We start from the raw sequence: 25,191 nt of genomic DNA, 5'->3' as shown, positions 1-25,191 counted from the left end.
GGATTTTGTGAAGTTGGATTTAAGGGTAATTCGGAATTTTAATAAAATTAGGAGGGTAGAGTGGTGCAGAATTTATAACCCACAAACTAACCGGCAAGTGCACCGGATCATACCAAGTAATACCTCAGGTGAGTGAGGGTCGATCCCACGTGGATTGATGGACTAAGCAATAATAGTTGAGTGATTTACTTAGTTAGACAAACAGAAAAGAGTGTTGAGAGTTCAAATGCATCAAACAATAATTCAGAGAATCAGAAAACAAGTAGTTAATTGAGGTGAAATATATATGGAGAAAACAGTTAAGACTTCAGAGATATCTATCTTCCGGATTGACTTTTCTAACTAACTATTTTAATCATGCAAGATTCAATTCATGGCAAACTATATGTGACTAAACCCTAATTCCTTAAACCTTTTTAGTCTCCTCTAACCTTCATCAACCGCCAATTCCTTGGTCACTTAATTCCAATTAGAGGGTGAAGTTCAATTCTAATTTATATGCCACAGAAATCCTAATTATCCAAATATAAGAGGATTATATGTCACGTATTCCGTTAAGTCCAGATAATTAGAAATTTAGGAGAAATTGTTTTCAAGCTGTTTTTCAAGTAAAGAGCTTTTCCAAGTTATACAAAAACTCAATTAGAACAAGGGTCATACTTCCGTTTCACCCAAATTCATAAGATAAAGAACGAAAACAATTCTTGAAATTAAGTAGAAATTAATACATGAATTAAAATATAAAAATAATAGTATCAATCCATACAATAGACAGAGTTCCTAACCTTAACAGTGGAGGTTTAGTTGCTCATGGTTCAGAGAGAAAACTAGGATTCAGAAAAACTGTAAATTACGAGATGAGGAAGAGGAGAAGAGATGAGCCCGAAGGGCTTATTCTTTTCCCTTTTATATCTAGTCCTAATTAATGTAAAATATATTTCCTAAAACTAACTAATATCTTTTCCTAATTATCAAAATAATAAAGTTTAAATCAAACTTAATAATTGATTCGCGGGCCTTTGGACGAGATTGGAGACCACCTTTGTACTAAAGGTTGTGGCGCCAAACTTGGAAGAAACCAAGTTTGGCGTGGAGTGGGCAGAGCTCCCCTTTTGCTTCTTGGCTTGTGGCGCCAAACTTGACAATTGTCAAGTTTGGCGTGGAGTGGTGCGCACATACTTTCCTTGGAGCCTTTGAGTTGGTGCCGAACTTGAGTAAACTCAAGTTCGGCGTGGAGATGGCAGCGTGTATTCTTACTTGGGGCTTCTTGGTGGCGCCAAACTTGAGCTTCCTCAAGTTTGGCGTGAAGTGGTCCGTACGAAATGGAATAAAATGGTATACTATTATATATTGTTGGAAAGATCTGGAAGTTAGCTTTCCAATGCCGTTAGAATCACATCAATTGGATCTCTGTAGCTCAAGTTATTTCTGTTTGAGTGCAAAGAGGTCGGGGTTGACAGCATCATTTGTTTTCTTCCTTTTCTGCTACAAAACTCCGTCAAATCCATCCGAATGCTACCTGAAATAAACAAAAATTGCAAACAACTCAAAGTAGCATTCATAGTGGCTAAAGGTAATTAAATCTTAATTAAACTCAATAATTTGAATGCAAATTCACTAGGAAAAGATAGGAAAGATGCTCATGCATCATAGAGTAATAATTTGAAACTAAATTTAATACAATAAAATTACTTTAAGAATACCATTTTATTTAATCAATTTGCCAATTGATTTTTCAAACAAGTATTCTAATTTTAAAAGTAGAAGCAAATAAATTTTTCTTTGTTCATAAAATTAATCAAAATTTTTAATTATTTAATTTAAATTATATATAAAACTCTCTTTATTTTATTTTTAATTACTAAAACTTTAAATTTTAATTAAGGAAAAATTCAAATTATTAATTTCAATTAAACAAAAATATCTAATTGTAATTGAAAATTACATAAATCTAAATTAATTTAAAACTCAAAGTTTCATAACTTTGATTTATTTATTTTTCAGTAAAAATAACTTTCTAAAAATAATACCATATATATAAACATAAATAATTTATTATTTATTTTTTTAAAAATCTGGGGTCTTACAACATCAAAATAGGGTAGAAGTGGAAATAGTTTTATTCACCCCTGATGATATTCTGACCAAGTTTATGTTTCGATTAGAGCCTGGTCTATCGAATAATGAAGTAAAGTATGAGGCTTTATTCATTGGCCTAGAACTCTTAATTAAAAAGGAGCTCGAATAGTCAAAATCTTGGAAGATTTACAATTGGTGATTGAACAATTAGCTAGAAACTATCGAGTTATTAGTCAGAATTTAGATAAGTATTTTGCTATAGTAGTTTGACTCTTAGATGGGTTCGATTCAGTTTCAATTAAGCATATATTTAGAGAGTCAAATAAAAAAGCTAACGAGTTGGCTCAAACAGCTTCCGGCTATAAAGTATCTCCCAAGTTAATTAAGAAGTTTAGTGAAATTGAAAATAATTTAACTCCTGTAGAAATAAGAGGGGTCTGTTGTGCTAACAAACTCGATTCATATGATTTGAGATATAAAATCATTGATTTCCTTAAAAATCTCAATCAAAGAACAGATCAAAAAATTAAATACCTAGGATTAAGCTTTGTATTGATTGGAAGGGATCTATTCAAGAAAAGTGTCAATGATTCTTTGCTCCAATGCTTAAGTATGCAAGATGCATATTTAGCTATAGTAGAAGTGCATGATGGTATTTGTGGAGCCCATCAAGCGGGTTAAAAAATGCATTGGACCATACGTCGACAAGGACTGTATTGGCCTTCAATAATGAAGGATTGTATCAATTTTGCTCGACATTGTGATCAATGCCAATAACATGCACCATTCCAGAAAGTCCCTGCTGCAGATTTGCAAGCAATAATTAAACCTTGGCCATTTTGAGGATGGGCTCTCGAAATGATTCATCCCCCTTAGACTAAGGGACACAAGTTTATTTTGGTTGCGATAGATTATTTTACTAAATAGGTGGAAGCTATGCCCATGAAAGAGGTCACGCAAGCTGAAATAATTGATTTCATTGAAGAGTCGATTATTCATAGATTTGGCATTTCTCAAACTTTGACTACAGACCAAGGGACCATGTTCACAGGTCAACAAGTCAAAGGGTATATCGAGTCTAGAGGAATTAAACTTATACATTCGACTCAGTATTACGCCAAGCAAATGATCAAGTCGAAGCCATTAATAAAGTTCTAATTAATTTGATCAAGAAACATATAGAGATGCAACTTTGAAATTGGCATAATACTTTAAGTCAAGTATTATGGGCATATAGGTATTTCCCTCGAAAAGAGGTTCGACTCTCTATGAACTGGTATATGGTCATAAAGCAGTATTGCCAGTTGAAATAAATTTGCAAATAGTTAGAGTGGCAAAACAAAATTATTTACCTGTTCAACAATATTGGTTGAGTACGATTGACAAATTAGACCAATCTCGCCTAATTGCTCTTGATCGAATGGTTAGACAAAAAGAGAGCATCGCTAAGTCTTACAATAAGAAAACAAAAGTGAAAAGGTTTGTAGTTGGGGACTTGGTACTAAAATTAGTCTTTCTCACGGAACAAGTTAAAGAAAAATGGTCTCCTTTATAGGAAGGAACTTTTCGAGTCAAAAAAGTGTTTAATGGCAATGCTTATGAATTAAGAGATATAACAACTGATCGACAATTAGGGCATATAAATGGAAAATACCTTAAGTTATATCGTTGTCATTAAACAAAAGATGTGAAAAAATCATACAAAGAGTGAAAGTTCATATAAAAGCTTTGACAATAATTTAAAACAAGGTCCTAAATTTAAGCTTAAGATCTTCTTGTTTTTTACCGAGAACGGTAGAAGCTTCAATTGTTTTCTCTTTGGCTGTGATGGTTTGGTTAACAGTTTCAACAAGAGCAGGGCGACCCAAAGTCTTCGATGCATGAACTTGATTTATCTTTTGAAGCCGCAGATTGAGTGATGCATTAGTAGCCTCGACCTTTGCCTTGTTTGATTTTAGCTCAGCCAACTCCTTCTCGAGAATCTCGACTTTAGTGGCTATAATCTTTTCTTCAGTTCGACCCTCTGATAAGACCTCTTCAATTTGAGACTTGGCTGTTTCACATCTTTTCAATTGTTTATCACGGGTAGCCAAAGCCTCGAATGTTGTGTTGAAGTCTTTCTCAATAGAATCAATTTTGAAAATATGATTATAAATGTCTTCCATAAATATCTCCAAGGCTGTCAAGACGTTGACTGGGATTTTGTTATTCAGAAAATCGAGAGCTGCCAACAATCGAGCCTTCAGATCAACATTATTGTTAATCTCTTCCAAGGGATGGTTGAGATAATGAAGAACAATGTTGACCCTTTCAATAATTAAAGCGTCGGGACTCGGTGCTAACTGTGGATCAGGTGAGGTAACCTCCTCTTCATGAGTCGAGATGTTTGGTTTTGATTCTTGCACTAAAGGAGCAATTTTAGGTTCTTGACCAGAAGAAGAAAAAACTCATGTTCCCTCGAAGGAATATACCTGTCGAGCCTCTGAGAGAATATTGGCAAGATCAAAGTCAAAGTCATCAAAATTCAAATTTTCAGTCATAGGAGTAGGAGCATTAATAGGAGAGTTGTCATGTTTGACATCAGTAGCTTTATTCATGGTTGGAAAGATTGGTGAAGTGGCTGTGGTGGATGTCAAAGCAGGACCAAATTCTTGCTGAGTCTCTGAATTAGTCTGTAGAGGCACATAGCTTGCCTGCAAGAAAAATAAGAATGAGAATTTAAGAATCTAAACAAAAGAAAAGAAAAAGTAAACATAAATACCATTGGAGAGTCAGTCGAAGCTTGAGAAACAATAGTTGATGGTGCAGTTTGAATTGGATTAAGAAAAGGCAGGGATGCCGTCGTCTTTGGAGGAGGTTGAGTAACTTCAGCCTTGACACCTGATAGGTCGACACCTGGTTCAGAATGACTTTGTGGTCTAGCTCGAGTCTGAGAGCTACGCTTTGAAGGTTTTGACTGAAAGAAAAGGTGAAAAGATTATTAAGCATGCATAAGACAGAAGTCGACTATTAAGGACGATAAAGTATTCAAAAAGTACCTTGATAGAAGTGATTGGATTAGATTTCTATATCTTTTTGGGCTTATCCCCCATAAGGATGTCGACAGCTCCGCGTTTCTTTGAAGGTAGGGTGGCCACACTCGACCGTCCTCTGCCTCAACCCCTTTTCGATTTTGTTTTCTTAGGGGCAACTTCCTCATCTAACTCCTAGTTTTTTTTTCAACCGGTTTGGGGTCAGGGCCGACAGCTGCTAGGTCTGTTGGTAGAGCAGCTGAAACACAAATAAGATATAAGAGTAAGGGCTTAAATGTTTTTAAGTTTTAAGAAAATATGGTATTTGGAGGATATCCAACAATCCTCATCCAACCATGGATTTTATCTCTGGCGCTTGGGTAATAGAGAGCACCAGTTGTGTTTATTCCCAGGGTACGAGGATCTTTCTTTCGAAGTTGATAATCCACTCCTAAGGATCCTTTAGGAGGGCCAGGTAGTCGATCAGCAAGACCAAAAGTGGCATTAGAAAAAGATGAGAATTTGAATGTTTTCATAAAGTGTTTTTTCTGGACATAAGGGTCTTGAGCTAAAGTTTTAAAATAACGGTCGAGACATCTATGAAAGTGTGCTTCATTTTTCTTTTGCCATACCTTTAAGGCTTTGATGAAAACATACCTTACATTTCTAAAATGTCATTTTACCTTATAATATTTTTCAAAGGCAATGATTTCTTGGATATACTCGCCTTTAGTTTTCTTCGACGCAGCAACAGTCTGTGTAAAAGAAAGAACCAAGTTAGTGTTCATTTGAGGGACAGTGAGATTGGTAATAACTCGACCACCATTTGTGAAATGCAAGTGTCGAAAGGAAACAATATTTGATGTCATATCGCTGGTACTGGGAAGTTACTCTTTGATGGTTCAAATCCAAAATTTGGTCAAATTCCTTCAGATTCGACACCTCATAGTGAATCATTTGTGTTGCGGCTTCAAGTGAAAGAGGGGAAGGTAATGCTTGTGCAAGGCCAAATTGCCTCGACACATACTGTGGAGAATAAGTGATGAGTTTCTTTTTAAGAGCCATAGTCGACTTGTGAAGAATCCCCATAGGAAGGATTTGAGGAGTCAGGGTTTTCGACCACAGGTCATCAACAATCTCTTGATTATCAAGCTTGAGACTAGTTAGAGAATGAAGGTATCTTACAGTACTTTTTTGACATCACAAAGGAGTTGGGATAGTAAGAAGAATCATTGTTGTCTTTGATATTGAGAAGTGGCTTAATAAAGTGACAAAAGGCGTCGATAGAGGACATGCCTTTTGGTTTCGACCAGGAAAGAAAAGACAGTCGAACACCCTCAAGTGGAGTTATTGGAATTTCAGAAACAACGGTGAGCTGAGGTTCGAGCACAGACTTTAACTATAAGTTTACATTTCAGAGAGGGCCAAATGGATTGATTGATGACTCACCTCGTTGGATTTCACTAACCATCAAAGAGAGTGTTTCATATAATTGACCCAAAATGAGAGAAGGGAGATTGACATATTTTTTATGGTGGAGCAGGATAGCTAGTAGGAGATAATTACTTTTTTGGACTTGAATTGATTTTGGACAAAAAAACAAAAGCATTGAACCACAAAAGAAGAAAGGATACATATTCACTATCAGTAACAGGGTCACTTTCGGAACCCATGTTATTTTGAATGAAAACCGACACAAAAGTCAAGTCGAAATTAATGTCGAAGACATCATGAGAACATAGAGTTGTCCAGCAGACATCTTCCTCATCAGGAGATAGGCCAGTCAAAGCTGAAATTTCCATTAGGTTTGGACCCATCATCCCATACGGGAAATGAAAATTATTTGTAGCTTGACACCAAAAGTATAAGCTAGCCCTAGGCAAAGGAGCAGTGTTAGACAAGTCATTGGTGGATAGTCGAAGGGCAGATACTATACCTGAAGATCTCCACACAGACTTGTAAGTTGGAGAAAATCTCGACAGCCATGTTGAAAATAAGGAATTCGACTCCTTAGGGGGTACAGTCCTAAAAACGCGACCGGCGAAATAGGTGGCCTTTACATTTTTGCAAAAAATTCAAAGGAAGGTGTTCAGGGGAAATGGAATGAAAGAAGAAATTGACTCAACTTGCTCTTGGGTAGAGATAGGTCCTAGGTATAAATACAAACATTGGAAACTTGAAATGAAAGCAATACCTGGCTCCGCCATAACGCGATGATTTCTACATTAGGATTGGGAGCTCTTAGGATCCCATCATCATTGTATAATTGGGACACAGTGGTCACCAAAGGAGGAGTATCCACAACGTGAACGTCGTCGTCATCATCTTGAGAAGAAGCAAGAGCAGCATAGGCTCCCCCTAGAACAACGGTATGTCGGTAGCAGCTGCAGCGACGGAGACAGAGGCAGGCAAAGGAGATGACATGGTGGCTTATGTGGTGGAAGTGGTGACGGGAATGAAAGTAGTGGTGGTTGCAGCAATGGTGGTGGAAGACGATGATGCAGCAGTAACAACCGGTATGCTACTGGAATGGAGACCAGATTGAGAGTCCATGGAAGTAAGCTAAGATGGATTTTTCAAACAAGAAGGAGGAGTGTTTGTAGAAGATGAAAAGCACTTTTGAAATATGAAGAAGAGTGAGAGTAATGGGTGAAGAAGGCAAACCTAGAAAAACATAAAGGGTTTTAAAAGATAGAGACCCGTTAAAACCTATTAGGAACGTTACATATTCCTAAAAACGCACAAACCCTTTCGTGTTCTCATAATCGTCTTTTTAAAAAATTTGAAAATATGAAACTGGCACATGAATGGCACATGGCTGAATAAAACTTATCCTTTTACGTTTTGAAAAGATAAATTTTAAGGAGGAATTTGTTGGTACGAGTTTCGACTTATGAAGCAATTCGACTGCGATTCGTCGAAATTTGGGAAAGATCGACGGATCAAATATTTAACTATAGGGGAACAACACTTTAGACTACAATAAGAATAATAGTCAAGGTCGAGGGTTTAATGATAAAAAATTAGTCGAAACCATAAAAACCATGTGATTAAATACAAAGCACAATGAAAAACGTGGAGATTGAAGAGTAAGGCAAGATAGGACATGGGGGTGTCCACCATGAAAATTCTTTAGGGTTAAGGTAAGGTCGTGGCTTGAGAAAAAGGAAGAATTAAGGTCGTGGTCAAAATTTTTTAGGAGCAAGTCCACCCTTGAGGACTATAAATAGAAGAAGTTTAGAAAGGAAAAGAAACTTCAATAAAAAACACTAGATCATTACACAAATTTTACAAAAATTTTCAGTCTCAACGACGAAACGAAAGATCATGGAGTGCAAGTTCATGTGAGTGTTAGGAGTCTATTTTATCTTCTTATTTTTAATTTTTCTTTTTTTTTTAATTTTTTTGTTTTAAATATTTCATTCGTTATTCTGTTTTCTGTTGATTTTCATTTCACTTTTATATTTTCAATTATTCAAAGTTCTCTTTTATTTATTTTACACATTTCCATATTATTTATTGCAACTTGGCACTAATAATTCGACACAATCCGCTTCGACACAAATACTAAGTAATTCCTGAGTTGAGCCCACTATTTTCAAAAGAATCGTATCTACTTTTTGAATTGTGATTTTAATACAAACTCGATTCGACATCCTGACGAGATTACTAAACATTGAGTGAAACAATAACATATTAAAATTTATCTCTATAATTTATCATCTAAGAATAAAAAAATTATGTTTAGATAAAGGTAATTATAAAATCTTTATTCGTCCTCCCTTTAAATTTATTGCTATTGACCTATGTTTTTATTTATCTATCTCGGGTCGTGTGTTCTACTATGTTTCAATCCAACTAATTGGCTTTGATCTTAATGGATCGCTTACTTTCAGATCATAGGCCCCACCCACCTTTCTTATGCTGAAATTCTGATCTTTTAATCTTTTTATTTGAGTGTGGGGAATGGATCCTCTCCGTTGTTAAAAAAAATTGAGGGTGTAAAGTGTGATCTCTAGTCCTTCATTGTTCTCTCTCTCATATTTATTATTGATCCCACTTACAAAATTAATGGTGAGAAATTACACTTTACTCTCTCAATTGTTAAAAAAAATTGAGAGGATCCATTTCCCCCCTTTGAGCGTAGTTCCCGCACAGTCGCACAGAAGAAAATGTCTTCCTGCTTTCCCTCCTCTTCTTCCATCTCAATCTATCTTTAATAAGCCCTTTCTGTATGGCATACCGGAAATAGTTCTGTTCATTAGCTACTTATTCGCTTCTCATTCTATCTTATTCTTAGGTCCTTCTGTGCTAAATGAAAATCAACAGGGCTAATTCAAGAAAATGTACGCTTATCCTGTTCCACCACTCATATTTTGGAAAATGCTTATTTTCTTCATTTACTTCAAAGACCTTGTGGATTTTACCATTACATCTCTATTTATTTGCACAATCAATCAAAACTGCTAAACATCATAATGATTTTTCTCATTGAGTGAAGATGTAGTAGTATCTTAAAATTATTGTCAGATATCCTCCTAAATATTAAATAAACTAAAAGGTAAGCTCAACAAATCTTGTTATAATTTTAAAATCTGTTAATTCTTCCAGCAATTTAACGGTTAAATGTTCAAATGATCACTAAGAGAATAAATAATTTCTTAGTTTTCATTTCCGGTTGAGACTTAACACTAGATAGTATAGCAACTCGCTAATAAAAGGAGAAACGTGGTGATGATGATGATGATGATGATGATGATAATTAAATATGCAATTAGCTACTACACAACATACTGGCGTTGTTTAAGAAAGTAAGATCATTTTTACACAATTCAATTCAACTAAACGATACAGATTGCATAGGAAAACACCTCCTTTTTTTTTTCTTTTTTTTATAACTAAATAACTGAGATATCGTTGTTGCTATGAATCAGAACAAGGCATTCTATTCATATGAAGACTGCAAATGTTCATACGATTCAGTGCCATAGCCAGCCTCGTACTACCAAAAACAATATTCTTGAGCAGTCATTCAGACAAATGGCATAGAAATCTTTACAATATCTTTGATGCTCACACATTACACAAGCTACAAGCAACTGGTGGAAAAAGCAAAAATGTCTGCTGCTGCTGCCACAGAAGAATGCCTACCCTGGGTACTCTAGTTTACAATAATAATACTCTCAGTCATTACATCATTCACAGTCTTCAACTCATGCCAAGCTCCTACTCGAAAGTTTCATCTCCGTACAAGTTGAGTTAGCTGCATTCCTATTTGAACTGAACGTCTTTAATTCCACAAGTGACTATACCTTGCCAAGTTTAGGGGGCTGCCAAAAAAGTTAGGTTAGAAACTAATATTCACAAGTCACAACCATTCAAAACAAAACAACATAACATTTCTAGGTTATTAATATACCTTTTTAAGAGTGACCTTTGATGAGGATCCTTTATCCACCGGTTTCAATATCTCAAAGGAACAAACAAGAGATTCATCAACGCTCAACAATGCACCAGCATTGTCAAACTCGCCACCATAATTTGGAGCAGAGAATATGGTAACTAATCGCCGTTTAGCGAAAAATTCATATCCATCCTCCACAACCTGCAAGAAAAGAAAACAAGAATAAATATAGAAGGAGGGCAGAGCAGGAAGAGCAGGGAAGTAGGAGGTTTACCTGATGACCTCTGCAAACGAGATCAAGATCATTTTTGTCCAAAAACTCGGTGACTGCATTAGGACCAAAAGTGCAGGAAATGCCTCGGTCGCTGTCTGCCCAACCGTCGAGACTGGGATCGGGATCGGACCAGAGCAGATCGCAGAGTAGACCGCTATCTGGAATCTCAGTAGGCCTTGAAATCTCCCTTATCTGATCCAAAGTTTGCAATTCAGGAGAGAGTCCTCCATGCATACAGAGAATTTTTCCATCAATGAGTGCAGCAACCGGCAAACAGTTAAAGCAATCTGTAAATATCTTCCACAGCCTAACATTGAACCTCCTTTTACACTCATCGTAGAAACCGTATATCCGGTTTATTTTCGCGTCTTCATGGTTTCCTCTGAGCAGGTGAACCTTGTCAGGATATCTTATCTTGTAGGCCAAAAGCAGGCATATGGTCTCCAAGCTCTGCTTGCCTCTGTCTACATAATCCCCCAAGAAGAGGTAGTTGGCCGTGGGAGGATAACCGCCGTATTCGAAAAGCCTCAGCAAGTCTTGGTACTGCCCGTGTATGTCACCTGCAACGTTTTAAGGGTAAACATTTTGCAAAGACAGGAAAAGAAAGTTAGTTGATGTAACTAACTAACCGCCGATGCGGATGGGAGCCTGGAGGTCGAGGAGGATGGGCTGAGAGAGGAAGATTTGTCTGGCGTTGACGCAAAGCTGACGGATCTCAGACTCCGAGAGCTGAACTTGCTTGCCTCCCTTGCCTTCAAGCAGCCTCCTAATGACGTCATCCAGAACCCCCTTCTCCATCATTCCCTCTATTGTCATCATCATCCAAAACAACCCGATGGCCCCCTTTCTTTCTCTGTTAAATGAAGGAAGGAAGGCAAATAAAGAAAGAGAGAGTTGTCAACAAGATAGCTTTACTAATTCTGTTTATTTCGCCCAAAATCAACCATTCCTTCATCTATGTAAAATTCCCTACCAACTGCCAAGTAGGCTCCTTTATTCCGCTCAAAGTTGAAACCTTCAAAGGTTGACACCATTTGGCGCGTATGAATTCAAACCCACGTGTCTTCCCGTACTTCCTTCTCTCGTTTGGTCAATCCCGGAATCATTGCTCCCCTGTCCTTTTTTTTTTCCTTTTTCTTTTTAATCCTATTTTCCTATATATCAAACAAGCAACGTTGTCGTTTCAACTGAATCTTCAGATTATTCTTAACCCGACTTGATAGAAAAATTCTCACTTTTATTGTATTCGTGAAATTAAATTTATTTCTTTGAAAATTTATTATTCTTTGTTTGAAGGTTTAAAATTTAATTTTAGTTATAATCTGTTTTTTATAGTAATTTTTGCTTAAAATATAAAATATTATATTATTAAAAAAGGTGAGTATTTGATATTCACATGTCAAAAAAAAAGATATAAAAATACTATACTATTATTTTCATATAGTAGATCTTCTCATTTTATTGATATTATGAACATTCAAAATAGAGAAGCTAAAGAAAGCTTGGTATGCAATCAAAGACGGGGAGAAAGTTAGCAGAGAAAGAGAATAAAGATTTGTGAATGTAAAGTTCAAAGTGTATATTATTGATTGTGTCTTTTGTACAGCATTATTTCTTTATTTATAACAGATGATAGTAATATGTTATAACTAACTCATTTATAAGTTCAGTTATTATAACTGTTTATAACTAACTTTCAATCAATTACTCTTACATCTTCTCACAAACTTAGGAAAATTTTGTTGCCAATCTGAGTTTGCCTCTAAATTTTTGAAAGAGAACTTGTGAAAGGGGTCTAGTCAAAATATCTACAACCTATTTTGAACTTGGGATATGTGTGACTGCAACCAATTCCTGAAGAACTCGATCTCTAACAAAATACAGGTTTAGCTCAAAGTGCTTAATTCTTTTATATAGAATTGGATTATAGGCTCGAAGGACTGATGACATATTGTTACAGAATACTGTTGGGGATATATTACATGGCTGTCTAAATTTATTCAATAGAGTTTGAATCTAAATCAGTTCTGAAAACACTGCTGCCAAGGCCCGAAATTCTACTTAAGTGGAATTTCTGCTCAGTACAGATTGTTTAGAGCATTTCCAAGAGACAAGGTTGGCTCCACAGTATACACAGTAATCTGAAATGGACTTGCGATCATCTATATCTGCTGCCCAATCAGAATTTGAAAAGGCAATCAAACGAAGATCATTAGTTTTATGAAATTCAAGTTTAGTATCTACCGTACCTGCTAAGTATTGGAGTACCCTCTTCACTGTTAGCCAATGTTCTTGTCCCGGTTTATATGTAATTAAGGTTATATATTAAATAATATTTTATCTTGTTAATTAGATACTTTTTAGGTATTCTTGAGGTCCTCTGATGTATATAAATGGTTAGATAGAATATATTTATTAGAGTTAGGGTGTCTAATGTTCTTGTATATATATGGATAATAGTAATGACAAAGTCAATAAAGCTTTTCATCCCTCAACTGTCTTTTTCTCTCCTTTTAGAACCTCCCTCTCATATAGTGCTTGTTCCACTATTTTACCATTCAACTCTGCAGGTTTAAACAGAGTTTTGTCATGGTGCGGTGAGCTTGGAGCCTGCAACAAAGTGTAAATCTTTCGCCACATATGAGAACTTGTAATGACAGTAGCTCGTGAAAGGTAGATCTGTCCGATTTAAGGTGTGTTTGGCAAATCCGTTGAGGAAGAAAGAAGTGCGTTTGAGCTTCTTGAAAGTTTCACTTTTATGTTTGGCAATTTTTTTCTTTCTAAACGCAGAAACGATTCTGCCTCTGAACCTACGTTGAGAAGAAGCTAAAATTTGTAACTTTTGTGTTTCACGTTCATGGTTGCTGATTACCTTTAGAAAATTAGGTGAGAAAATTTTTTCTTTCTTACCAACCTTACCCTTCATTTTCTTCTATAAAAAGGATACCAATAACTATAAGCATCACAGTAGTTCTCTGTAATTCTTTCTATTTTTTCATAGTTATTCCTTCCATTTTTTTTTCATCAAAATCGTTCAAATTTGTTTCAATTACTAGTAAATTGAATATTTTAATTTTTTTATTATTTTTAGTACTCATTTTCATATTTTAATTTTTAGTGTTAGGAATGTTATGGTTTTATATGAGTTTTTTTTTATTATTTCTTATACTATTTTTTATATGTATATTTTTATGAATTTTTTTTATTTTTGTTTGACTTTGTTTATATAATTTTTATTTATTTTATTGTATTTCTTTTATTCATATGACAAATATTGTTGATTTTTTTTTTTTGTAGTGCTATAATTTTTCAGGTATTTTATTAACTTTTTATGATTTTTTTTATTAATTTTTGTTCATATAAATTCTTTTTTTTTCTATCTTTTATTACATTGTATTTATATTGTGTATGAAATTTTTTTATTTTTTATTTATTTTATTCATATGAATTTTATTTAGTTTTTATTGTATTTTTTTGTTCATATGATATATGTTGTTGGTTTTATGAAATTTTTATTATTTTTTATCTGTATGATTTTTTTTCTATTTTTTGAAGTACTCTATCTTTGTTTTATATTAATTTTTTTATTTTTTATTTTGACTTTATAAAATTTGTAATTGTAATTATTATATACTACGTTTATTATCAAAATTTTGTATAATATAAACTATGATCCTATAAAAAATGATAAAATAAATAAAAAATTAATTATAAGTAATAATAGAGTCATAAATAATGAAAATTTATAGTAAAAAATAATACTAAATTAAAGAGTACGTGTAATATTAGAAATATTATAAAATATTTTTTTTGTTTAACATTATAAAATTTATAGTTCTCTCTTTTTATATTTTTTATTGTATTTATTTATTTATATAATAAATATTTTTTATATTATTTTTGTTAGGTTCTGTTTTTGCATGTATATAAAAAAAATAATTTAAATTGATGTCTCTTTTAGTAATTTTTTATAAAGTGATTTTGAATAGTATAATCCAAACAACATTTATTTTGCTATAATCAATTTTGATACAAATATTGTCAAAGATAAATCATGTTAACACAAACTTACTTTTTATCAAAATCAATTTTGTAAAATCAATTTTATGCAAACTCACGTTTACAAACTGAAATCCAAACACACACTTATTCATCAATGGCAACAAATGAGGCAGAGATGATGAATCTAGATACACAAAGTTTTACTACAGCAGTTTTTTAGAACTTTGCAAAGATGATGGCTCAGTTTCAAGCTTTCTAAGCCACTTCTAGAACTAACACCAACCTTATCCTTCAAGTTATTACTAACTTCACCCAAGTGAGACACCTGAAATCGCTCTCACAACTACTCCACTGACCACATTGATGCACACGAACTGTGGAAGGACCTCAAACATCGATTTTATGAGGGTTTATTTTGGATTGCTGAGTTTGAGGAAGATCTGTTCAGCACAAAGTAAGGTGAGTTATCCATCGCCTCTTACTATACAAAACTGAAAGGGATCTGGGAGGAAATAGACGAATTCAGACCCATACCAACTTGTACTTGCTTGAGTAATTGTAGCTGTGGATTAGACATAATGAAGAAATATAGGTTGCAGTCTTATATGATTTGTTTTCTTAGAGGTTTAAATGACCAATATGCAAGTGTGCGCTCCCATATTATGTTGCTTAAGCCCCTTCCAGATGTGAATACTATTTTTCTCTACTTCTTCAGCAAGAGAGACAAATGATGCATCTCATTGAACCAGATTCTAGAATGTTAGTGAATGTTGTTCACACTAAATCTATAGGTGAAAAAGAGTCATACCAGATTAGCCAAGGCAGTGCCAAATTTGTTAATACTGGAGGTGAAAAATGCCAATTTGCGGCCAACAATGTCAGAGAAAGAGGAAGAGGACGTGGTAAAGGTGGCAAAGGTACTACTAGAGGAGCTCCCAAACTTTGCTCTTATTGTGAAAAACAATGTCACTTGGTGGATACATGTTACCAGAAGCATGGCTTTCCATCACATCTGCAACCAAATCACTCTAATGGAGTACCTCTTTCAGCTAATTCAGTGAACTCAGTGGTAGTTGCGAGTAATGCAGAATACAACCCCACAGTTATCTGAAGGCAAGATGAGATATTCTCGGATAGACAGAAAGAAGCACTTATTGCACTATTCTAGCAACATAAAAAACCTCTTCATGATAAAAAATTTGGCAACTATTCATGCTTCTTCAATCGGTATATTTTATCTCATTTCTCTTTTCGATTTTGAATTGAATTCTTAAGATTGGATTTTAGATACTGGAGCAATTGCTCACATTTGTTTCGTCTTAAACATTTTCATTCTATTAAACATATTAATCCAGTTACAATTATCATGCCAATTTATTCACAAACTGTTACAACCTTATGTGGAACAGTTTTCTTTTCAGTTGAATTTTATTTGACTGAGGTTTTATATGTACCAAATTTTAAATGTAATTTCATTTCTATTTCAAAAATTACTAATGCCTTATCTTGTTGTTTTATGTTCGATACTCATAATTGTGAGATTCAGGAGCGACCTACCTTGAGGATGATTGAAATTGCTTATCAAAAGCGAGGACTATATACAATGAATACTCAAGCAAAGATGGCTGTTAACTTTAGCAAATGAGAAGAAAAGATTTTGAATATTATGACAGAAGAACAGGACATACACATTTCACACACTTCACAGAGTATTCTTTGGCATTATAGGTTAGGCCATATTTCTTTTAATAGATTACAACAGTTAGAAAAAATGCATCCATTCATCTCATGTCCAAACAATGATGTACCATGTGATCCATGTCATTTTGCAAAACAAAAGAGGTTACTTTTCTCTAATAGTTTGAGTAGATATGAATTTCCTTTTGATTTGATTCATGCTGACATTTAGGGGCCTATTGCCACACCATCTACTTTTGGCCATAGATATTTTTTAACCATTGTTGAGGGTAGGAGTAGGTTTACTTGGATTTTCTTTATGAAAAATAAATTTGAGACTCGTTCTCTTTTAGAGAATTTTGTTGAAATGATTTATACACAAAAGAGAATCATGGTAAAAGCCATTAGAACCGATAATGGCCAGGAATTTTTTATGAGTTCTTTCTATCAAAAGAAAGTAATTTTACATCAAAAAAGTTGTGTAAAAACACCACAGCAAAATAGAATTGTTGAAAGAAAGTATCAAGATATTCTAAATGTAGCTAGGGCTCTCATATTTGCTTCTAATCTTCCAAATTATTTTTGACATTATGCAGTGGCTCATGCTATTTACATAATTAATAGAGTACTCCAAGTTACATTTAAACATAGCCCATATCAGATTCTTAACCGCAACATTCCAGAATTAACATCTCTAAAGGCTTTTTGTTGTTTAGCCTTTACTTCTACTTTATATGCTCATCGAAAGAAATTGGATCATAGAGCACGAAAATATGTCTTTCTTGGATATAAATTAGGGACAAAAGACTATATTTTACTTGGTATTAAAACCAAAGAAGTTGTTATTTCTCGAAATGTTATTTTCTATGAATCCTATTTTCCTTTTAAAGAGCTTTTATCTTCAAATGATCAATCTTTAGCCACTAAAAATTCGTACTCTCAAAATTCTAATGTTTCTCATCTTGAAATGAATTTTCATTCAGATCCTTTTTGCAGTAGTGAAAGATCAAATAAATTGCTTAATTTGAACACTCTTTCTAATTTCAAAAATAATTCACTGACAAAATCAAGAGACTTACATTCTAATGAAGAAATTCTTGTTTCTGAACCTCATGCACTTGAATCTAATTTGCATGTGTCATCCTCTCCTAATTCTCATTCACTTGAATTTGCATCTCATGATTTTTCTTCTGGCCAACCTTCCATTTTTGAAGCAAATAATTTGAATCCTACTGCATCATTAAGTAATCCAAACAGTACATCTGATGCTAATGAACTTAGAAGATCATGCAGGCAAAGAAAACAGCCATCCTATTTGCAAGAGAGTATCATTGCATGCAAGTCAATGTTTCAGATCAGCAATCTCCAACTTCCTTTGAAGTAAACTATCCAATCTCTAACTATGTATCTTACAACACATTTTCAATAAGGCATGAAGCTTTTTTAGCTGCTATATCCTCCACCACAGAACCAAGAAGTTATGAAGAGGCCATCCTCTATGATTGCTGGCATAAGGCAATAAGTGCTTAAGTGAATGCTCTTGAAGAGAATAAAACATGGAAACTGACTTCTCTTCCTTTTGGAAAGAAGGCAATTAGATGCAAATAAATTTTCAAGATCAAGTTCAAACCCAATGGTGAGGTAGAACGCCACAAGGCAAGGCTCGTTGCAAGAGGCTTCACTCAAACGGCAGGTTTTGATTACTTTGATACCTTTAGTCTAGTAATCAAACTCACTACTTTAAGAATGTTTTTGGCTATTACTGCTACTAAAGGATGGTATGTCCACCAGTTAGATGTCAATTCTGCTTTTCTCCATGGAAATTTACCAGAAGAGGTGTATATGAAACCTCCATTAGGATTGACAGTGCCAGCTGGTTCAGTTTGTAAGTTGAAAAAATCGTTATATGGCTTGAAATAGGCTAGTAGACAGTGGCATCAGAAGTTATGTTGTGTTCTCGTTGAAGATAGATATACTCAATCAAAATCAGACAGCTGTTTGTTCACTAAACTATTTGATTCAGACTTTACATGTATCCTTGTTTATGTGGACGACCTAGTTTTAGCAGGAGATGATTGGAGAGAAATTGCAAGGATTAAACAGCTCTTAGATAACAAATTTAAAATTAAGGATCTTGGCGAATTAAAAAAAAATTTTGGTTTGGAAATTGTCAGAAGTTAGCAGGGCATTGCCATGTATCAACGCAAATATACACTTGAGTTGCTTGATGAGTTTGGGTTGATGAATGAAAAACCAGCCTCCACGCTAATAGATTATACAACTCATCTATCTAAATATTCAGGAACTCCTCTTGATGATGTTGCACCTTATAGATGGCTAATTGGACGTTTAATTTACCTCACTAATACACGGCCGGATATATGCTTCACAGTTGACAAGCTCAGTCAGTTTTTAGATTGTGCCACAACAAAACATTTCCAAGCCACTCTGTATGATCTTAAAGGTGCTCCGGCCAAGGGAGTGTTATTTTTCACCTCCAACAATCTCACACTCACTACTTTCTCTGACTCAGATTGGGGAGTTGTCCAGACACTAGACTTTCAGTATCTTGTTTCTTTCTTAGAAAGTCATTGATTTCTTGGCAAAGTAAGAAGCAACACACTGTAGCTCGCTTCTCGGCTGAAGCTGAATATAGAGCCATGGCTCTTGCCACCTGTGAGGGAGTATGGCTCTCTTACTTGTTGAAAGACTTTAGAATACCTCTCTCGTCCTATTGTTATGTACTGTGACAATCAATCTGCTCTCCGTATTGCTGCTAATCCAGTCTTTCGCGAAAGGACTAAGCATATAGAGATTGACTGTCATACTATTCGTGATAGAGTTCAGGAAGGACTGATTAAGCTCCTTCTAGTTTCTTCAACAAACGAAGTTGCTGATATCCTAACCAAGTCACTGTCACCTAAAAGTTTTTTCTCTTGTAACAACAAACTGGGTCTCATCAATTTTTATGTGCCCCAGCTTGAGGGAGGATGTAATTAAGGTTATATATTAAATAGTATTTTATCTTGTTAATTAGGTACTCCTTAGGTACTCTTGGGTAGCATTTGTTTTGAGGTACTGGGACAGAGACGGGAAGACTGAGACACAGTATTATGTTTGTTGATTTAGAGACTGGTACTAAAATTTTTGTCTCTGTTCCTAAAATTTCACAGTACCTCCAAAAACTAGAGATACAAGAGACTAAAATTTTTAGAGATGGAGACTGAAATTTTAATAACATTTTATACCTAAAATACTCTCATTTCAATTAATTAATTCTAATTTTATCTTTTGTGCAAATTAAATTAGAATTTTATTCTTGTTTCAATTTCTGTCTCTTACTTTACACCAAACAAAATACTGAAATTTATTTCAGTCTCTGTCTCTCTACCAAACGCTACCTTGAACTACTCTGGTGTATATAAATGATTAGATAGAGTATATTTATTAGGATTAGGGTGTCTAATATATATATATATATATATGGATAATAATAATAACAAAGGCAATAAAACTTTTCATCCCTCAACAGTCTTTTTCTCTCCTTTTAGAGCTTTTCTCTCATATGGTACTTATTCCACTATTTTACCATTCAACTCTATATGTTTGAACAGAATTTTGTCAATTTGACCATAAATTGACTCAATTTGTTGGGTATATATAAGACACGATTGATCTAAAAAAGGTGATAATAACATATTGTAGATCACCTACGATTGATCTAAAAAGGGTTGGATTGTCATAGGTGTACTAGCTGGCTTAGAGTCCTACAAGCCTGATCAATGTTTTAATCATAATCTTTAAAATATATTTAGTTCTTCAAACTCAACAATAAATATAAATAAATAGAAATAAAATATATATCACACGTGATTTTTTATTAGTTTCACAGTAAATCAGTAATATATCATTTGTACCATTTGGCACTTTACATGCTACTAAATGTCTAAATGAATGAAAGCATTTTAAACAACATGTATATTTTCTTGAGGCATACATAATTTTAGATTAGCCCAACACATATAATTTCAGGTAAAAATAGAATAAAATAAAATAAAAACAGCAACCATTTTTTGTTCATGTGTCGACTAAGCAGCAGTATGAGGTCTGAAGTTTATAAGTTGAATTGTTAGAAACAAGAGACTAAACTAAAGAAAGTGTTTTGTGTATTATTCAGGTTGATCAAGAATACAATATACAAGGGGTATATATAGGTGCCAGAAGAATCAAAGTAATAAAGGCATAGAATCCTACAATTAATACACAGATATACTATATAAATATAAATGATACTAACTAATCTAAAATGATTCTAATGATTCTCTAACATCTCCCCCCCTCAAATTCAAGTAGGAGCTAAGGATACCAACTTGAGTTTAGATAACAAAGTCCGGAAACGAGTCGGGTGATGAGCTTTCGTGAAGATATCAGCAGTCTGATCCAGTGTTCCAACAGCAATGAGACGAACATCATCAATAAGGATACGTTGCCTAACAAAGTGACAATCAATCTCAATGTGTTTGGTGCGTTCATGAAAGACATCATTATGGGAAATCTGAATAGCACTGCGGTTGTCACAAAAAATATCAGTAGGGGACGACTGAGAAGCACACAAATCTTCGAGAAGCCAACGAATCGAGATAACCTCAGCAGTGGTGTCAGCAAGGGCACGATACTCAACTTCTGTGCTTGATTGAGCAGTGAACGTTTGCTTCTTAGCACGGCAAGAAATGAGAGCGTCGCCAAGAAACAAACAGTAACCAGTAGTAGAACGATGATCAGTGGGATCACCAGCCCAATCAGCATTGGAGTATGCCTGAAGGGACAAAGAAGAATGGGCAGAAAAATAAAGGCCATGAAATAAAGTGCCTTTGATGTAGCGAAGAATGCAAAAAACTGTCGCATAGTGAGTAGTACGAGGAGCTGACAAAAACTGGCTAAGTACATGAACTGGATAGGCAATGTCTGGTCGGGTGACAGTTAAGTAGACGAGTCCTCCAACTAGCTATCGATAGAGAGTAGGATTATCCAAAACAGTGCCATCCATAGGAGTAAATCGAACATTAGGCTCAAGAGGAGTAGACTCAGTGCAACTATCGGTAATTCCGGCTCGAGCAAGAAGATCTGAAGCGTATTTAGCTCGAGAGAGATAGATGCCATCATTGGTGGATATGACTTCTAGACCAAGAAAATAGCTAAGAGAACCAAGATCTTTCATCTCAAAAGTATGTTGAAGGGACGCCTTGAGATCAGAGATACTATCAGCATCATCTCCAGTAATGATCATGTCATCAACATACAGAAGTAGAAGAATAACTCCACGTGCACTTTTACGAATAAAGAGAGCATTCTCATGAGAACTGCAAGTGAAACAAAGATTGCATATGGTAGTGCTGAACTTGTCAAACCATTCACGAGAAGCTTGCTTAAGCCCATATAGTGCCTTGCGAAATAGACAAACTTTGCCAGAAGGACAAGGATAACCCGGAGGGGGTTTCATATAGATCTTCTATTTCAAATCGCCATTAAAAAATGCATTATTCACATCCATCTGACTGAGAGACCATCTTTTGACCGCAGCAATGGCAAGAAGAGCTCGAACAGATGTAAGACGAGCAACAGGAGCAAAAGTCTCTTCATAGTCAATACCATACTCTTGCGTACAATCCTGAGCAACCAATCGTGCCTTATAACGGTCAATAGAACCATTAGAGCAAGTCTTGATCTTGTATACCCATCTGCTTCCCACAATTTTCTGATTTGAAGGAGAATCAATCGAGTCCCAAGTCTGTGCTTTTTCAAGTGCCTGTATTTCTTCCTGCATTGTTTGTTGCCAATTTGGATTTGTGGAGGCTTCTTTGAATGACTTAGGTTCATGTTGATGAAGAATAGTAGAAAAATAATGATAATCAAGAAGATGAGGAGGTGGATGTCTCACCCTGGAACAGCGAGTGGAAGAAGGAGGCATGACGGGAGGAGTAGGAGCGTCGTCCGGTCCAGAATCATCGGGAGATGGAAAAGGCGGAGGAACAGGAGGCTGTGGATGGTGACTCGAGATAGAACCTGTAGAATCATCACTAGGAAAAAGATCAACATTGGGGTTAGTGAAAAAAGGTGACCGAGTAGGAGGAATAGACTCAAAGGAGGAGAACCGAGAAAACATGTGATGCTCAAAAAAGACAACATGACGAGATATACGAATACATTTAGAGAGAGGATCCCAACAATGATAACCCTTGTGTTCAGTGCCATAACCAGGGAAACAATACATACGAGCCCGAGGTTCAAGTTTACTATGTTCATGAGGCTGAAGAAGAACAAAACAGACACAACCGAAAACTCGAAGAGAATTATAATCTGGGGAGGTACGATAAAGACGCTCAAAGGGAGTAACATTACCAAGAACAGAAGAAGGGAGTCGATTGATAACATGAACAGCAGTAAGAACAGTTTCACCCCAAGTACGCTCAGGACACGAAGAAGAAAGAAGCATTGCACGAACAGAGTCAAGAATGTGACGGTGTTTGCGTTCAGCTCGGACATTTTGTTGAGACGTACCAGGGCAAGAGAACTCATACAGGGTACCATGTTCTGCAAGAAAGGTTAAGAGTTTGGAATCACGGAATTCCATAGCATTATCACGGCGAAAAACCTTAATGACCTTGGAAAACTGAGTTTTAATCATAGTGGCAAAGTTAATATAAATCTGAGGTAACTCATGGCGATTGGTCATCAAATAAACCCAAGTAAAGCATGAATAATCATCAATGAAAACAACAAAGTATCGAGCTCCTCCCATAGAAGCGGTGGGAGTGGGACCCCAAACATCAGAGTGAATCAGATCAAAAGGAGAGCTTGCAAGAGAAGAATTATTGTGAAAAGATAAAGCAGGTTGTTTGGCAATTTGACAAGAAATGCAATCAAAAGATTCATTAGGAACCTGACCCAAAACACCTTGAGACACAAGAGGACGCAATTTTCCTAAGGAGCTGTGGGCAAGACGTTGATGCCATAAGTGAAGGGTAGATGGAGAAGAAGCAACACAGAGATTTGGTACAGGAGGAATATGAAGATTCTCGACTTCAAACAACCTTCCAACCTTACGTCCAGTCCCGATGACTTGTCCCGTCCAACGATCCTGTACATGGCAACCAGAGATAGAAAAAGTGACATCAAAACTCAGATCAACAAGTTGACCAACAGAAATAAGATTAAAGTTTAAATTGGGAATAAAATAAGTATCAGGAAGATGAAGAGTCGACTGGAAGATAGAATCCTTGTGTTGCGTGCAAGAGGGAACCATTAGCAGTATTGACAGAAGGTCCATTTGTATTGGTAGACAGAGACGAGAAGAGATTACGCAATGGAGACATGTGATTAAAGCATCCCGAGTCAAAATACCATTTAGAATTATCTGGAGGAGTCAAAAGAGTAGCAGGAGTATTACCAGAAAGGGAGAGAAGACGCTGAAGAAGAGACGCAATATCAGATAGAGAGACAGGAGACGGGTTGAGAGGAGCAGAGGTGGTAGATTCAAGAGTAGCATCAAAAGCAGAAGCAGGCTCAGGATGTGGTGGACGAGTAGGACAGGTAGTAATTAAATGTCCCGGGAGCTTGCAATAGTGGAAAAATAGCTGTGAACAATGGTAGCTAATGTGACCCTTTTGGTGGCATGTGCGACATTCAACAGAAGGACAGTCGGAGAAGAGGTGCCCGAAGCGGTTACATTTTCGACAAAAAGTACCCTGCCTGTCTGTGGCAGCAAAAACAACTGATGTTTCCATAATAGTAGACACACAAATTAAGGAGAGGAGAGAAAAACTACAATTTCGGAGCAGAAAATGAGAAATCCGAGGCCGAAATCGGAAAGAGCTCATCAAAAAACCTTGGGAAGGGTCCCACTGTCTGCCACGTCAGCAGCCACGTCAAATTCCACGTCAGCAGCCACGTCAACAAGCAATGACACGTGGCACGGAGTGATTGGAGATTCAAGACACGTCAGCGGCTGACTGAGCGCGAGGTGGCGCGGGTTGGCGAATCGGGTCGGGTCGGGTGTGCAGGTCGATCGCGGTCCGTCTCTCGTCTGTTTGACACGTGACGCGTTACTGAGCCGTTGATCTGGGGCGCTGATCCAACGGCGATGGATGCTTCTGGAAGGAGAACGCCTGCAACCGGACAGCCAACTTCAAGCGGCGCGTGGCGGCGCGTCTGGCGGTGATTCCGGTGGCATTGGAAACTTTGCAACGAGTTGAAGGCGACGGTGGCGGCGGTGACGAACAGAAGCGGCAGGAAGGAGTTGAAAACTGAGCACAAAGTATTGCTCGGAGACAAACGGACGGCGACCTTCAGACGGAGCGTGGCGGCGCATGCGGAGGTTTCCTGCGACGGGGCTGGAGTCGTTGAACTTGCAACGACAAGACGAAGGCGTTGGTAAGGGCGGTGACGAACCAAAGCGTCTGAAAAGGAAGCAAAAGAGAGACCAAAGAACACTGCCGGAAGAGGAAAAAACAAAGCACTATGAACTAATTTTTATTGAAAAAAAAAAAGAGAACCTAAGCTCTTGATACTATGTTAGAAACAAGAGACTAAACTAAAGAAAGTGTTTTTGTGTATTATTCAGGTTGATCAAGAATACAATATACAAGTGGTATATATAGGTGCCAGAAGAATCAAAATAATAAAGGCATAGAATCCTACAATTAATACACATATATACTATATAAATATAAATGATACTAACTGAT

General features: G+C 35.9%; 1 protein-coding gene across 1 annotated transcript; it reads right to left on the bottom strand.

Moving 5' to 3' along the window:
* Window positions 1-10,007: 10,007 nt before the first annotated feature.
* On the bottom strand, window positions 10,008-11,883 carry LOC107645924 (serine/threonine-protein phosphatase PP1). Its single transcript, XM_016350077.3, has 4 exons — window positions 11,398-11,883; window positions 10,769-11,328; window positions 10,510-10,695; window positions 10,008-10,420 (listed from the first exon to the last, which is right to left on the bottom strand). Exons 1-4 carry the CDS (start codon window positions 11,588-11,590, stop codon window positions 10,397-10,399), a joined length of 963 nt encoding a protein of 320 aa, XP_016205563.1. The 5' UTR covers window positions 11,591-11,883; the 3' UTR covers window positions 10,008-10,396.
* Window positions 11,884-25,191: the final 13,308 nt, after the last annotated feature.

Source organism: Arachis ipaensis, chromosome B6, assembly GCF_059453495.1.
Source record: "Arachis ipaensis isolate K30076 ecotype BB chromosome B6, ASM5945349v1, whole genome shotgun sequence".
Taxonomy (NCBI): domain Eukaryota; kingdom Viridiplantae; phylum Streptophyta; class Magnoliopsida; order Fabales; family Fabaceae; genus Arachis; species Arachis ipaensis.
This window is presented reverse-complemented; position numbering and strand designations above follow the sequence as displayed.